Source organism: Urocitellus parryii, chromosome 7 (genome assembly GCF_045843805.1).
Source record: "Urocitellus parryii isolate mUroPar1 chromosome 7, mUroPar1.hap1, whole genome shotgun sequence".
Taxonomy (NCBI): Eukaryota; Metazoa; Chordata; class Mammalia; order Rodentia; family Sciuridae; genus Urocitellus; species Urocitellus parryii.
In genome coordinates, this window is record NC_135537.1 from 40,674,554 (window position 1) to 40,690,659 (window position 16,106).

At 36.1% G+C, this 16,106-nt stretch overlaps 1 protein-coding gene across 3 annotated transcripts in view; it reads right to left on the reverse strand.

Annotated features, from left to right (window-relative positions):
• Positions 1-661: 661 nt before the first annotated feature.
• The window catches only part of Esrp1 (epithelial splicing regulatory protein 1), a 51,433-nt gene continuing 35,988 nt past the window's right edge, over positions 662-16,106 (reverse strand). For all 3 annotated transcript variants that reach the window (XM_026383730.1, XM_026383739.1, XM_026383728.2), the window contains exons 14-15: positions 4,207-4,357; positions 662-736 (exon numbers count right to left, since the gene is read on the reverse strand). In XM_026383730.1, coding sequence (XP_026239515.1) covers positions 662-736; positions 4,207-4,357 — 226 coding nt within the window. The remainder of the gene's footprint in view (positions 737-4,206; positions 4,358-16,106) is intronic.

Below are 16,106 nucleotides of genomic sequence, written 5' to 3' on the forward strand. Positions count from 1 at the left end.
CATGGAGGCAGAGTTGGAAGAGAGAGAGAAAAAAAAAAAGACAATGAAAACCTTTTCAATCATTTTGGAAAATAAGCACTTTTGTCTGTCTTGTTTTAGAGACAGGGTCTCGTTATGTTGCCTAATCTGATCTCAAACTCCTGGACTCAGAGGATGCTTCTGTCTCAACCTCCTGAAAAGCTGGGAGCACAGGTGTGCCTGGCTGAGTTGTATACTTTTAAAAAGTTTTCTCTTGCCTCCAAACAATATGCAACTCTCATCCGTAAATATTGCTTAATTACTTTCTTCTTAGATGACAAAATTAATTCTTGTCTTCATTACTTTTAGTTTTCTGACACTCAGAAATCACATTAAAGAAAAAGAGGGCTGAGGTTGTGGCTCAGTGGCAAAGTGCTTGCCTCGCACTTGTGAGGGACAATGGGTTCGATCCTCAGCACCACATAAAAATAAACAAAATAAAAATAATGAAAAAAAAAAAGGTTTTCCCTATATAATGCCATTAAAAAAAAAAAAGAAGAAAAAGAAGAAGAAGAAAACTCTCCTTTGACTCCTAAAACACCTTCAGATACTTGGCCTCTCTCTTTGGTCCTTTATAATAATTTACCTTGTGTGTCATAAAGCCTTACCTTCTTTTCTGAGGATGGTCTAACTGCTGGGACCCTTAAATACAAACCCATTCTTTGGGTAGAGTCCTGGCCTGGTCATTTGTGTGTACAAGTCCATCCTCGGTTGCATACTAAAATGCAAGTCAAAACAAAAAAGATCAAAAGATGGACATGCTGTCACTATGGATGGTTATTATTTCAACCAAATATATCTACCAACAAAGTGTCATGGAAGTTTTGTTTGGAGACCAAAGCTTCAGATTTTGTGAGCAGTAACTTCCATGATACTTCCAAGTATGACTGGATATCATATAATAAAGCACCAATAATTTGCAAGGCATTTTATAATAAGCCCAGTACTCAATATCTCCCAATAACCCAATGAATTTAAAATAGTACTGAATATAATTAAAATATCAATCTTACTCTCTTAGTTGAGCACCAAGTAAAAATCTTAGTAGTGAGTGATCCAGAGACATTGACTAAAGTTATTACTTTGTGGAGAAATGAAAACCAGCACTGATTGAAATGCAAAGCCATTGATAGCAAAAGGAATGCTAAGAGCAAAGGAAAAAAGTTAAAGGAATTATATAGAGATACTTGAGAATCATTTTCAGAACAAGAGGTCCACCCACTAAAACACATATAAGCTGACGATATTCATCAGAATGACACCCTCATTAACAAATACTTTCATTATATGTTGTCTTCAGAAATTTTGTTCTCATTTATTAAAATAGACCTAACTCAGGTGGCTTAACTTTATAAGGAAGCAGACATGATAGCAGAACCCATTCTAATACATGCTTTAACCATCAGAACTCCTTCCCTTTTGTAAATCTTTCCTCTTTCTGGCTTTTTAGCTCCCAACCCAAATGAAGTTATGGAAAACACAAAGCTGGAATTATGGAAGAAATTTTGGGGAAAAGCCGTTTAAAAATTTATCTTGAATGATAATGTATTTATAAAATGATATATGCAGTTATTACATCAAATTCTACCTTCTTTTAAATGACAGAATCAGAGACCATTAATGAATGTCATTTGCTCAATTATTTCCTTGGTATTTGCTAATGTATATAAATACAATTATCATGAAAAATTATGTAAGTTTAGTCATAACCAGAAATAAAATTAAAACCTCCCATTAAACCAACAACAGTGATAAGTGTACTGTAAAGATAAACACAGATTACACTTAACAGTTTTCTTCTTAAGAAGTTATCCGCTAATTTTACTGTCTTGTGACGAAGCCAAATCAAATAAATCTGGAATCTATAGAGACTGGCTGTAACCTGAATAACTGAGAACAGGAAACAACAAATAAAAAGGCAGAAGACACAGACTTTTAAAGAATAGAAAATATGAGCTTTGGACAGGTGCAATGGTGCCTGCCTGTAATCCCAGCAATTTGGCAAGCTAAGGCAGGAGAATTGAAGTTCAAGGGCAGCCTTAGCAATTTAGCCATGCCTTAAGCAATTTAGTGAGATCCTGTCTCATATAGCTCAGTTGGTAGAGTGCTTTCCTCGAACGCCCAAGGCCCTGGGTTTAATCCCTAGCACCACACACAATAAAAGAGAATAACTGCTACAGACTGATGTTATTTTAGCTCGTTTTTGAACCATGTATTCTTCATAAATATAGAAATAATCCCTATTATATATTTGTGGTAAAATATATAACCACAAATGCCAGACACAACACTCTTTTCAGAAGAACAATTCTGCTTATTCTCATTATTAACTTATGTGCAAGACTGCTTAATTTCATTCAGGGTGAACATAAAATACCACACAAACTAAAAAGAAGTTAATCCAGCTGACCATTAAACTTGAAAACTCCTTGGATTTGCTATAATAGGCCAATAAAATACAAAAATTAAGGCCAGGTATGGTGGCATATGCCTGTAATCCCATAGGCTCAGGAGGCAGAGGCAGAATGATTATGAGTTCAAAGCTAGCCTCAGCAATTTAGCGTGACACTGGGCAACTCAGTGAGACCCTGTCTCTAATGAAATACAAAATAGGGCTAGGGATGTGACTCAGTGATCAAGTACCCCTGAATTCAATCCCTGGTACACCCCCCCGCCAAAAGAAAAGAAAATAAAATGTTTCCTCTATGAGCTTAAAACTATCTGGTCAATGAATTTCTGGGAAAAGTTTCTCAATCTAATGAACCAGATATAGTTTTAAAGTAACATTATTACCCTTTCAAGACCCTCCTTAAAGCATCATAATTTTTTAGGGAAGGGTGAAGTATCTACTTAACTCTTAAAAAAAAAAAAAAAAAAAAAACTTATTTGTAGAATAAGAATGAGTAAGAATCTTACTTTTATTCTAGGTAAGAATGTGCTAAGCCAGGCAGTAATAAAAGATAACTTTTGTCCACTTTCATTCAGTCTTTTGTTATCATTCATGGATTTTCTTTACTTGCAAAGAATATTTTCTAATACGTTAAAGCCCTTAAGACAATTGTGGTAGGCACATAGCATCATCAGTCATTTTAGCTCAGATCACAATTCTCTATGACTCATAGATCCCAACTTGTAAACCCATCCTAAGGATGAAACAGCCTCTGCAAACACATACATAGCCCTTCCGTGCTGTGCTGCAAAAGCTCCAGGGCTATTTGATTTAACTATTCTGCATAACAGTTTTTCAACTTAGAAGAATCCAACTAAGTTTGGCTCCAGGAAGAAAAGACAATTTTTTGCTAGTGCAAGTTATTTATTTTTAGACAATGCAGGAAAGGGAATTCAGGTTTTAGGTAATTAAGTGATTTGAGAAAGGAAAGGTATCTGCCCAGATGAGTTGGAAATGAGCAGATTTTGTCATTGTTAAGAGCTCTTGCCAAAAAGCACCTCATTCTTTAGTTTAAGCCAGAGAATAGCTGATGGACACAGGAAGTGTTAGAAAAAGCTTGATAAGAGCAAATATCAGCCTCACTAGAATTAGTAGCAGATCATCCAATGAAAGACTCACAGATTACCCCAGAACTCATTCTAAGGACCCACTGAGGCTCTCTAGTAGGCTAGGCAGTATCCCCTCCCACCCAGATTAGGTACCAGACTGATCACTTTTAAATACTTAACATTAAATTCCATGTTTAAGTGCTTTTTTTTTTTTTTTGAAAGTGCTGGGGAATGAACCCAGGCCTTATGCTTGTTAGACAAGTACTCTACCACTGAGCTACATCCCAGCCCAAGTGCTTTCTCTATAAATCAAGGATTTGACACCCAACTTCTCACAAAATACCTCCTTGACCAATCCAATTCCTGATGAAAACACTGTACTGCTCTGTTCCCTGAAGAGCTTCTCAAAGTAGCAATAAGTCTTTAAAAAAACAAAACAAACAAAAACCAATAGATTAAATGGAAAGAATTAAGACGGCATAGAAAAGCCTTAATCTTGTCAAGAGGATGAATTTGAACTCAGTTCCTAGACACTGACTCTGGATCTATTTGCTTTCATAAGTAAATCCATTAGCACATATATATACATGAGAGTTTCAGAGAAGCTGTTTCCTTCCTGGCTGCATTCTTTAGACAAAGCAAACTTAAATAATAAGGGCACTGAGGATTTTTCTTCTTCAAGCTACTGACCTGATAACCTTGGAAGAAGTTAAGAATTTCCTTAACTCCAGTATTGTAGGCCAGGCCCTGCATTCTGACCACCGTGCCAGGCTGTGGAGGGACACCGCTAAGATTAGCGGCTGTAGGGAAGTAGCCAAGACTATTAGGCGAACCTGGGGGGCTAAAGGAAGAGAAAGCACAGTGAACCAACAGGAACAGACAATGTTGAATATTTACTCTAAAAACATTAGTTACTTAAGGAAATGGACTTTAAGGTGATCCTTCTTATGCTTCTCAGAGCTATCTTTCCTAACACAGGTAAGAACACCACGACAGTTCTGTCTCACATTTTTGCAAAAGCCAAGAGTTGAAAGGCAGTGAGGTTAATGCAGAGTTAAATGCAGGGCTTTCCCAAATCTCTCAGATTCTTAAAAGGAGAGGAAGGAGAGTATTAAGCCTTCACAATCGCTCAACCACAAAGCACCACTTCCAAAGCCCAGCTCACTGATGATTAACTGGCTAGTTATCAGGAATACTAAGGCATGACTACAAAGGACTAAAAGGAACCATAACCAGAGAAAAGTATCCAAAATAATTGCTCCAAAGAATAGACTGTTCTACCTATATATACACAAGCAAATATGCAGCAAAACAATAATACAGCAAAGCAAAGGAGGATAGCATCTATTAGTTATTTATTTCAACAGGATTTTTAAAAATGAGAGTTGGGAGGAGTTGGAAGGGATACATAACAAACTAAAATAGTCACTATTAATAAGAGAATATTGATTAATGGATCCTCCTGGTATTACCTGAAGCAGTTACCTCTAAGGAACACAAGCCAAGTGAACACCTAACTTAATGTGGCAACCCCAGCAATCACTATGCTACTCTCACAATTAACTTTACACTGCCCCCTACTCTATCTGCTTTCTATCACAACTGGTGGCCAGATAACTGTAATTTAAAATACACATAGGGACCTTTTTCGCCTACAAGTCATAGGCTTAAAGAATAATACAGACTCCCAACTTTAGATTATTATCTCCTATTCCTCTTCCTAACTAGGTATTATCCCATTTCAAAGACAAACACAAAATGGGAGACACTAAAAATCTTTTTGAGTATCTATCTTACATAATTTGAACAGATGAGTTAATATGAATGTGTCTCTAAACCAACACTCCTCATATAAGCACAGTAACCTAGAGCAGCTCAACTTTTCTAAATTCAACTTTCCTGTCTGCTAACTGGGAATGGTTACCATCATTATAGTTTCACAGAATTGTTCTTCAGATACAATGATTTAACCTATCAAATTACTCCATAAAATACCATGCCATCTCCCTCTTCCTACTCATTACTATGTCTATTTCATCATTTGTAAAATAATGGAAACTCAAAAATGTTACCTGACATCAAAACTGTTCTCTCAGGCAGTGGCCCTCAATTTTATTTGTAAATTAGAATTAAGGAGATTTTTATTTTTATTCCTAAGAGCCTGCCCAACCAAATTAAGAATTATAAACTGAAGGGCTGGAGATGTGGCTCAGCGGTAGCGCGCTCGCCTGGCATGCGTGCGGCCCGGGTTCGATCCTCAGCACCACATACCAACAAAGATGTTGTGTCCGCCGAGAACTAAAAAATAAATATTAAAAAAAAAATTCTCTCTCTCTCCCTCCTCTCTCTCTCTCTCTTTAAAAAAAAAAAAAAAGAATTATAAACTGAAGAAAAGCAAAACAAGGCATTAATGTAAAACAGTTCAAGCAATCCCTAAGGAAACCAAGGTTGATAATTACTGTTAGAGATTCGAAGTTAACGAATGTATACCCAAGAGGATTGAGACAGAGGGAATGTTGAATTTTGGGTTGGCATAGGATTGGCAATCATCAGCCACACCTCCTCCCATTTTTACAGAGGTAGAAATAGAAATGAAGTCATGGTTCAGTGTTAGAGCACTTGCCTAACATGGTTAAGTTTCTTGGTTCAATACCGAGCGCCAGGGAAAAAGAAAAAAAGTTAAATACTTTCCTAACTGAACACAACCAATTAGCTCTTTGCCAAACTAGAAGAACCACCCAGATTTCTCAACTTCAACATTATTCTTCTATACAACCACTACCATTCAAAGATCTTATCTTACACGTATTTCATTACTAGTTACACAGACTTTTCCATGTAAGATATGAAAATCTGGTCATTTTCTCAGCATACTAATTAATTTATTTTTCTTTTCTTTTTTTTCTTCTGGTATTGGGGATTGAACCCAGGGGTGCTTAACCACTGAGCCACATCCCCAGCCCTTCTTTATATTTTATTTAGATACAGTGTCTTGCTGAGTTACTTAGGGCCTTGCTAAGTTGCTGAGACTGGCTTTGGACTTGTGATCTTCCTACCTCAGCCTCCCAAGTCACTGGGATTACAGGTATATGCCCCCATGCCTGGCTCTAATTCATTAATTTTTATGGCACTGTCCTGGCTTATTCTATTATTCTGCTACCTTTGCCTACAGATCTATAAGCTTAGTACCCTCAGAATACACTCAAGATTAAAAACAAAAGATAAAACTTATATAACCAGAGACTTAAGCTTATAAAGGACAATTACTTAGCTTCTAAAGTAGCACATACTGATGAAGCTTAAATACAACTTGAATTCCTACACTTATTTTTCACAATAAAGATTAGCTGCTGTATATAAGGAATCATAAAGAAAATCAAGTATGCAATATATCTACCTGATAGGGATCAAAAATTTTTCAGCAACTTAAATCCTAGACTCCAAGTTTTTTTTTTTTTGGTGAATTACTGGTCAGCAAAAATGAGTAATTTATAGAATAGAAATAACAAGAGACAAATATGAACTTGCATATAGGAAATCGAAAGAAATTTACTAAAATACTACTATAATAAATCCTTTCAGTAAGTTAACACAATATAGGTCAATTGCATTTCTATACACTACAACAAGAAAAACTAAGAAAATAAGTCCATTTACAATAGCAACAACAACAACAACATACCTGGAAAAAAGCTTAAAAGTGCAAAATTTGTACATCTAAATTCACAAAGTATCACTTTATAAAGGTATTATGTCCATCTACAACTAAAAAAGTTCATGTTCATGAATAGAAAACTTTATATTGTTAAAATGGCCACACCTTCCAAAGTGGTCTACAGATTCATGCTGTAATTGTCAAAATTAAAACTAGCTGGAGGGCTTACATACCATGCATGAAGCCCTGAGTTTGATTCCCAGTAGCATCACACACACACATGCATATACATAGGAAAAATCAAAAAGAAAAAAATTTGCAATGGCTTTTTTATTTTGCAAATTTTGATAAGGCTGAACAAAGCTAAAATGTATCTATTTAAAAAACAGAATAGAAAGACAGAATAGAAAAGTCTCTTGAAAAAGACCGAAAGACTAAACATTTCCCAAACTCAAATCTTACTACAAAGCTACAATAATCAAGACGTTGTGGTATTAGTGTGAAGATAGGCATATATATCAATGGAACAGAATTGAGAAAACAGAAACCCTTACACTCTTGGTCAATTGATTGGTGGGGGGTAGGGGTGGGGGTTGTGTACTGGCTATTGAACTAAGGAGCACTCAACCACTAAGCCACATCCCCAGCCCTATTTTTTGTATTTTATTTAGAGACAGGGTCTCACTGAGTTGTTTAGCACCTCGATTTTGCTGAGGTGATCATCCTGCTTCAGCCTCCCAAGCCACGGGGATTACAGGCATGTAATCCTGTGTGTGCCACAGCACTCAATGGTCAGTTATTTTTGACAAGTATTCAAATGCAATTTCATGTGAGAAGAATACTCTTTTTAGTAAGTGGTACTTAGGCTGGGCTTGTACATCAGTGGTAGGGAGAGTACTTGGAATGTGCTAAGCACTAGGTCCTGGGTTTGATTCCTGGCACCAAAGAAAAACAAAACAACAAAGTTCAGTTCAATAAATAGTGCTGGAACAATGAAGTATCCACAGATAAAAGAGTGAATTTACTGACCAAAAAAAAAAAAAATTAAATTGAATTATAGAGCTAAATATAAGAAAACACTTCCAAGAAAATATGGTAGTAAATTTTTGTGGCACAAAGTTAGATATGACACCAAAAATGAGATAGGCAGAAATAATCTTTATTAAACTTAATTTTTTTTTTCAGAACTGGGATTGAACCCAGGGTCTTGCTTCTGCTAGGTAAGTGTTCTACCACTAAGCTATATCCTCAGCCCCAAAATTTATGTTATAAAAGACACCAACGATAAAATGAAAAGACAACTTACAAACTGAGAAAATATTTGTAGATCATATCTTATAGCATTTCATATTTAAAATATGTGAAGAAATTTTGCAATCAAAAAAACTCCTGTCAGTTTGGGAGGGAGGCAAACCCAGTAATAAAAAGACAAAAAAAAAAAAAAAAAAGAAAAAAAAAAACAAAAACTCGTCAGATGTGGTGGTATATGCCTAAAATCCAAGTGATTCAGGCAATTGAAACAGGAGGATCACAAGTTTGAGGCCAGCATGAGCAACTTAGTGAAACTCTAACTCAAAAAAAAAAAAAAAGAACAAATAAAGGACTGGTGATGGAGCTCGGTACCATGGACTCAATTCCTAATTCCAAAAAATAAACGTCTTAAAAAAATATATCTGGTTTTAAAACATGCAAAGAATTTGAACAATTCTCCAAAGATGATCTTTAAATGATTAATAAGCATATAAAAAGATGCTAAAAATCAAGTCATTTAAGAAAACAAAAATCAAACAATAATTCTGCATCTATGAAAAATGACCAAAATAAAAGATAATAAGAAAAGGAAGGATGAAAAGAAATTAGACTTCGAATACGCAGGTAGCAATGTAAAATGATGATGTCAGTTGGAAAAAGAATTTGGCACTTTCTAAAAATTAAATGGAGTTAATAAATGAGCCACCAAATCTATCTATGTTCCAAAGAACACCAGAAACATTTGTTCACAGAGAAACTTGAATATGCACATTCACCGTTGCTTTATGTATTAACAGCCAAAAGGCATAAACAATTCCAAATGTCACCAAATGATGAATGCATAAACTAAACATGGAATAAACTCATCCCTAGAATATTACTTAGGAGTGGGAGACATGGAGAGTGGCAGAGTGCTTGCCTGTCACATGCAAGGACCTGGGTTCAATTCCCAGCACTTACAATCCCAGCCCAGCAAGTGAGATTTCCTCATGGGCACAAGATTTTTTGTGGGATGATAGAATATTCTAAAATCAGACTGTTAACTAAAAGTTAGATTGTAAAATTATTCTAAAATTATCGGCACACTCAACAAGTATACTATAAACCAATAAACATTAAAAATTAATTGATTTTGGGCTGGAGATGTGGCTCAGCGGTAGCGCGCTCGCCTGGCATGCGTGTGGCCCGGGTTCGATCCTCAGCACCACATACCAACAAAGATGTTGTGTCCGCCGAGAACTAAGAAATAAATATTAAAAATTCTCTCTCTCTCTCTCCTCTCTCACTCTCTCTTTAAAAAAAAAAAAATTAATTGATTTTTGTGCTGGGGATGTATGACTCAGTGTTAGAGGGCTACCTATAATGTGTGGAGCCCTGGGTTCATTCCCACACAATAAGAGGTCAATCTTATCAAATTATCTCAATAAAAGCTGTTATAAAATTAGGCAGTAGAAAAACAATTCAAATTCAAAATTTTCTTAAGAACATAAATTACTTCATTAAAATAAGACTATATCAGTAACACAATCTAATCTTTATGTTCAATTATTAGTCATTATTGTAGGTTCTTATCTCCATTTTACCCCTCTGCTTAGTACTGGAGATTGACCTCTGGAACAGAACTACATCTTCTGCCATTTAAGATAATGATGAGGAGGAGGAGGAGGATGAAGAAGGAGGATTGAACCCAGGGGCACTTGGCCACTGAACCACATCCCCAGCCCCATTTTGTATTTTATTTAGAGACAGGGTCTCACTGAGTTGCTTAAGGGCTCACTAAGTTACTGAGGCTAGCTTCACACTTGTAATCCTCCTGCCTCAGCTTCTCGAGTTGCTGAGATTACAAGTATATATTAAATAAATAAATAAATAAATGTCTAACACCAACTAAAAAAAAAGAATGTTTAAGTTGTTCAGGCTAGACTTGAAGTTGTGATCCTCATGCCTCATCCTCCTCAGTAGCTGGGATTACAGGTATAAGCCACTGTGCTAGCAACCTTCATTGTACTTCTAAGTTAATGATTCTTCAGTGTCAAAATATTAATGTCTCACCTATGAAAGGTGCCAATAAAGTTACATCTACTCAAAAGCTACAGAAGTTCACAAATTATCATCATTAAAAAGGAACAAAATAGTTACAGCCAAAATGAATTCAACAAAACTCTGAGTTCAAAGGTGGCTGAGTACTAGAGAGACTGTAGCACATCAAGTAAGTGAACAAAGAGACTGTGCTTGAACTGAGGGAGAAACCCCTCCTGGGTTTCCTGAACAGACAAAGGACCAGTGGCCTGGGAGATGAGATAAAGCCAAAATGAAAACAATTCAAGAGGGGCTTTTCCACATATTTACATTCAGAAACCTGTGAGAACATCATGGCTGTAAAGACATGGATTACCTGGAACCACTGCCAAGGTTCCTTTGGTAAGGTACACTGAGTGCATGTTAAGAAACTGCTGAATGAAACACATGAGTGAATATTATGAGCTTGTCTAAGACTTCCTCCACGGCAGTCCTTAATGTTCCTCTGCATATTTAGGTAAAAACTTTTTGAAACACAATGTAGAAAAAAATTCCATTTCCCTGTTTAAAAAAAAAAGATGACTTCACTAACACTAATGAATGCTATCAGGAGACTTCCCAAACTAAAGGTAGTCACAGTATGACAATATTAAGAATTTGAGACTTGCTATATTTCCCTAGAGACAAGAAGATGCAAGCATTACCTTTCTTGTTAGAGAAACAGGTTAAGAGAAAATGAGAGAATTGTGTTATCCCTCTGAGTGACTGATGATACTCTACTATATGGAATGTGCTGAGAAGTCTTGCAGAAAGCAAGCTGATTCCCACTGCTTTGCAAACTTACTGCATGGACCTTTTCACTAACATTCATCAACATGCTAGTATTACAGGTTGCATATTTGGAAAATTAGTGGAGAAACACTGTTTCGATCCTTGCTAGTGTAAACCTGGAGTCAATACTCATGTGGAGATCTCCCACTGTTTCATCTAAAATAAAAACTCAAGGGGCTGGGGCTGGGGCTCAGAGGTAGAGTGCTCACCTACCATGCATGAGGCACTGGGTTAGATCCTCAGCACCACATAAAAAATAAAGATATTGGGGCTGGGCATGTGGCTCAAGTGGTGGCGCGCTCACCTGGCATGCTCAGGGCACTGGGTTCAATCCTCAGCACCACATAAAAATAAAACTAAAGATGTTGTGTCCACTGAAAACTAAAGAAGAAAAATATTAAAAAAAAAATCTCTCTCTTTCTCTCTCTAAAACAAAACAAAACAAACCTTAAAGAAGTTAAATTTTCAACACTCTCCATAAATTTAATAGTGAAGCTCTCTGTACTCACTGCTACATGTGAATCCTGGATTTCTGTAAGTTCTCCTGATAGGATCTTTAAGCTTCTTCAGGCATGTGCACATACTGCTTGGAAAAAGTGTAAGTAACCAACAAACATAAAATAACATTTTGGAGCCTGGCATGGTGGCATACACCTATGAGCCCTGCAGCTTGAGAGGCTGAGACAGGAGGATCACAAGTTCAAAGCCAGCCTCAGCAATGGTGAGGTGCTAAGCAACTCAGTGAGACCTGTCTTTAAATAAAATACAAAATAGGGCTGGGGATGTGGCTCATTGGTTGAGTGACCCCTAGTTCAATCCATGGTTTAAAAAAAAAAAAATCCCAGAAAAACATTTTGGAACAAAAAAAAGAAATCCTCCAAAAAACCAAAAAACTATTGAACCCAACTTATGAATTTATGTACCACAGAAAAAGTCACATAAGTAATAAATTTATTCCAATTACATTCAACCTATAAAAAATAAAATAAACCACATACTAGTTATCATCATATTGTGTTGTAAATACAAATCTGTCTACTTAAAGATTGCTCCAGCAATTTGTTATTTGAAAATGGGTTCCTGTACTACAAATTATAATAAGTCCTGTTGCTCAATGGAAAGTACAAAATGATAACCCAAGTGATCCTTAGAGGTTTGAGGGGCAGGAGAGTAACTCTGAAAGTATTATGTTGATGAAAATTTTAAGAAACAATAAAAGAACATTGTATTCCATGACCTTTTTTGTTTATTTTTTGAGTCAGGATCTAAGCTGTCCAGGTTAGTCTGCAACTCCTAGGCTCAAGTAATACTCCTACCTCAGCTTCCAGAGCAGCTGAGTCTATAGGTATATACCATGTGCCCAGGTGATCCAAGGAAATTTATGTTCCTGGGCAAAGTATAGAAAATGACAATTTTCAGAGAAGCACATTCACAAAAGTTAAGATAATCACACCCATACCATTTTCTCCCAACAAATCAGAACCTATCTCTAGAAGAAACCCTTTTCCAGTTTATTGGTTAACATTGCCTGTTTCCAGGTAACTTACTGATTACTTTGAACTCAAATGGAAAAAAAACAAGTTTTCTAATTGAGGACATTTTTATTTTGGTGAAATAGAGAGATGGTTTAAAAGATAACATAGTGCCGGGCATGATGGTACACGCCTATATCTCAGCAACTTGGGAGGCTTAAGCAGGAGGATTGAAAGTTCAAGGCCAACCTCAGTAACAGAGTTGACACTCTTACAAAATAAAAGAACTGAGGGGCTGGGGCTGTAGCTCAGTGGTAAAGCACTTGCCTCAAATGTGTGTGGCACTGGGTTCGATCCTCAGCACATTTTAAAAAAAAAAAAACAAGATACTATGTGTTCATCTACAACTAAAAAATAAAAATAAAATTAAAAAAAAAGAACTGGGGATGTAGCTCAGTGGTAGAGTGCCTCTAAATTCAACCCCCAGCACCAATGAATCAATTAATCGATCAAATTTATAGGACCTTGGGGATCTCAATGGTAGAGCTATGCTTAGCATGCATGAACAGTGGGTTCAATCCCTAGCACCAGAAAAACTAAAAGGCAAATAGGAAAATAAATAGACAAAGTAGTAGTAAAGAAAATAATGCCAGGTGCAGTGGTGTATGCCTGAAATCCCAACCAGTGACTTGGGAGGCTGAGGCAAGAGGATTACAAGTTGAAGCCCAGACTCAACAACTTATCAAGACTCTGTCTCAAAAAAAGTGGTGGGGCTGGAGATGTAGCTAAGTCGCTTGAGTGCTTGCTTATATATGTAATCCTAGGTTCAATCCTTAATACCTCAAAAAAAAAAATCATAAACAAGATAGATAAGGATTCAAAATACGAAATAAAGGCATCTTTCAGATGCTTGATATTTTTTCCCATTTATTTGTAAAAAATTTCAAAATAGAATACAATAAAGTGTATTTTAAATTCTCACCCTTTTGGGGGGGTTTCGGTGCTACTGACATTGAATCCAGGGGCACTTAACCCCTGAGCCACATTCCCAGCCCTTTTTAATTTTTTTTTTTTAATTTTTGAGACAGTGTCTAACTATACATATTTATTGCTTATGTAAAAATAAGCTGATTTTGTAAGAAATGTTTATCCTAAGAAAATATTTTCCCCCATTGTAAGTTGTTCACATAAACATGTGAGCAAAGCATCATTCATGGGGGAAAAAAGTTTGCTTGCTCCCTTTGCCAACTCAAAATGATATTACTTGTCATTATTTACAGTGTACTACAAAAGGCCAGGCAACAGTCACATGCAAGACATTTATAGTAATTCATGTTTGAAGAAGCAGTGTTTCTCACCTGTGCTACAGCATTGATGCAAACAATATTCCTTTCTAAGAAAAATGATAGGTTGGAATAAAAGGTAGGATTTGGTGTGATGGGAGAGAAAAGTTGGGCTATTATCTATCTCATCTGGAGTGACAAGCAGGGTGGCCATCAATGGATGCCCTCTCTAATTCTTCTGGATCTTGGCTAAGCCATGGTCACTTGGGAACTGAAACCTTCTTCTCCAAGGGAAAGGAGAAAAGAAAACCACTTGAGTCACATATGCTGTAATTTCATTTGCTCTTCAAGGTGCTGTTTTAACAGTCACACATTCAGACTGCTAATTTATTTAAAAATAAGATGAAAAGCATTCTTTGTATCATGTCTTTTCCTTAAATGTTCTTCAAGTAACTCAAGGCACTATATCTCAGAGCAATGTCACTACTGAGCTTATCTTCTAAATTTTGAACACAACAAGTTAGAAGAGACAAAATGGAGACAAAGCCCTTCCACCTCAGGCTGTAGGAGTCCTTATGTCAGACTGACTTTGCACAGGTGCAAATTCTGCCAGCCACTTTATACCAGAGTCCACATTTTTATTAACCATGATACTTCCAATACAGCACATGTAGAAACTGCTCAGTTTACTCATTTAAACTGAAAGTTAAACAGCTCAAATAATTAAAAATCATTTTAAAACCACTTTTTCAAACCTATAAAATACATTAGCATTTTTATATCTTAAAGTAATGAACATATCACTAAGTGAACATATTCATTAATGAGAGCACATCATACTGAATTAAGCTGACATTGAATTGACATATTTTATTAAAAAATTGTGGGGTGTACATCTATAATTCCAGTGACTTGGAAGATAGGCAGGAGGATTGCAAGTTAAAGGCCAGCCTCAGCAACTTAGATACTGTCTCAAAATTAAAAAAAAAAAAAAAAAAAAAAAAAAATTTAAAAGGCCTGAGAATGTGGCTCAGTGGCTAAGTGCCCCTGGTTCAATGTCAGTAGCACCAACCTCCACCCCCAAAAAGGGTGAGAATTTAATATTTTAGTGTAGGGGTTAGGTTTGTAGCTAAGGCTGGAGTCAAGCACCAGGTCCTGGGTTCAATCCCCAGTATCCAGATAAATGACTTCTGTTGCCTATTTATTTATTGTGCTGGGAATAGAACCCAGGGCCCTGCATATGGTAGGCAAGCACCTGTAGCCCCAGAGCTATTGATTAATATCCTGGTTTTTTTTTTTTTTTTTAAACCTAGGTTCCTCTCAAAAGGTTCCTACCTATCAAAGAATAGACATAAATACACTTGAAAATTTAGAAAGTTTTTCAAAAGCCTCAAGTAGCCCTACTGCCACATCAGATTAAAAAATAATGTTGTTATGCAAAAACAATTAAATATTTTGTTTTTGGAATTTGCTTCTTAAATTACTCCAGGCTGGGCTGTAGCTCAGGACTAGAGTGCTTGGTTGGCATGTTTGATCCCAAGCATTGCAAAATATCTTTAAAATGTTTTTTGCCAGATTTTTATAATGTAACTAAGAGCATATAGACCTCATGCTTATTTAATTTCATATATTTGTGCAGGTAATTTCAATAGAATTGGGGAAATATAAGTTAAAATAGTAAAACACATTAAGAGTTACTGTTAAGTATTAGCTTAAGGGCTGGGGATGTGGCTCAAGCGGTAGCGTGCTCGCCTGGCATGTGTGCGGCCCGGGTTCGATCCTCAGCACCACATACAAACAAAGATGTTGTGTCCACCGAAAACTAAAAATAAATATTAAAAAAAAACTCTCTCTCTCTCTCTCTCTCTTTAAAAAAAAATATTAGCTTAAACACACATGACCTTCAATTCAAAAATTCCACTTTTATAGAAATATATGTATTTAAAGATAAATAAGAGCTTTGGTTCACAGAGGAATATTTAAAGTTTGGATATCTAAAAATAAACAAACTTAAATTCTGAGGTATTTTTACTTTGGGGATGTTATAAAAAAGTTATAAGAATGAGATACATCGAAGTT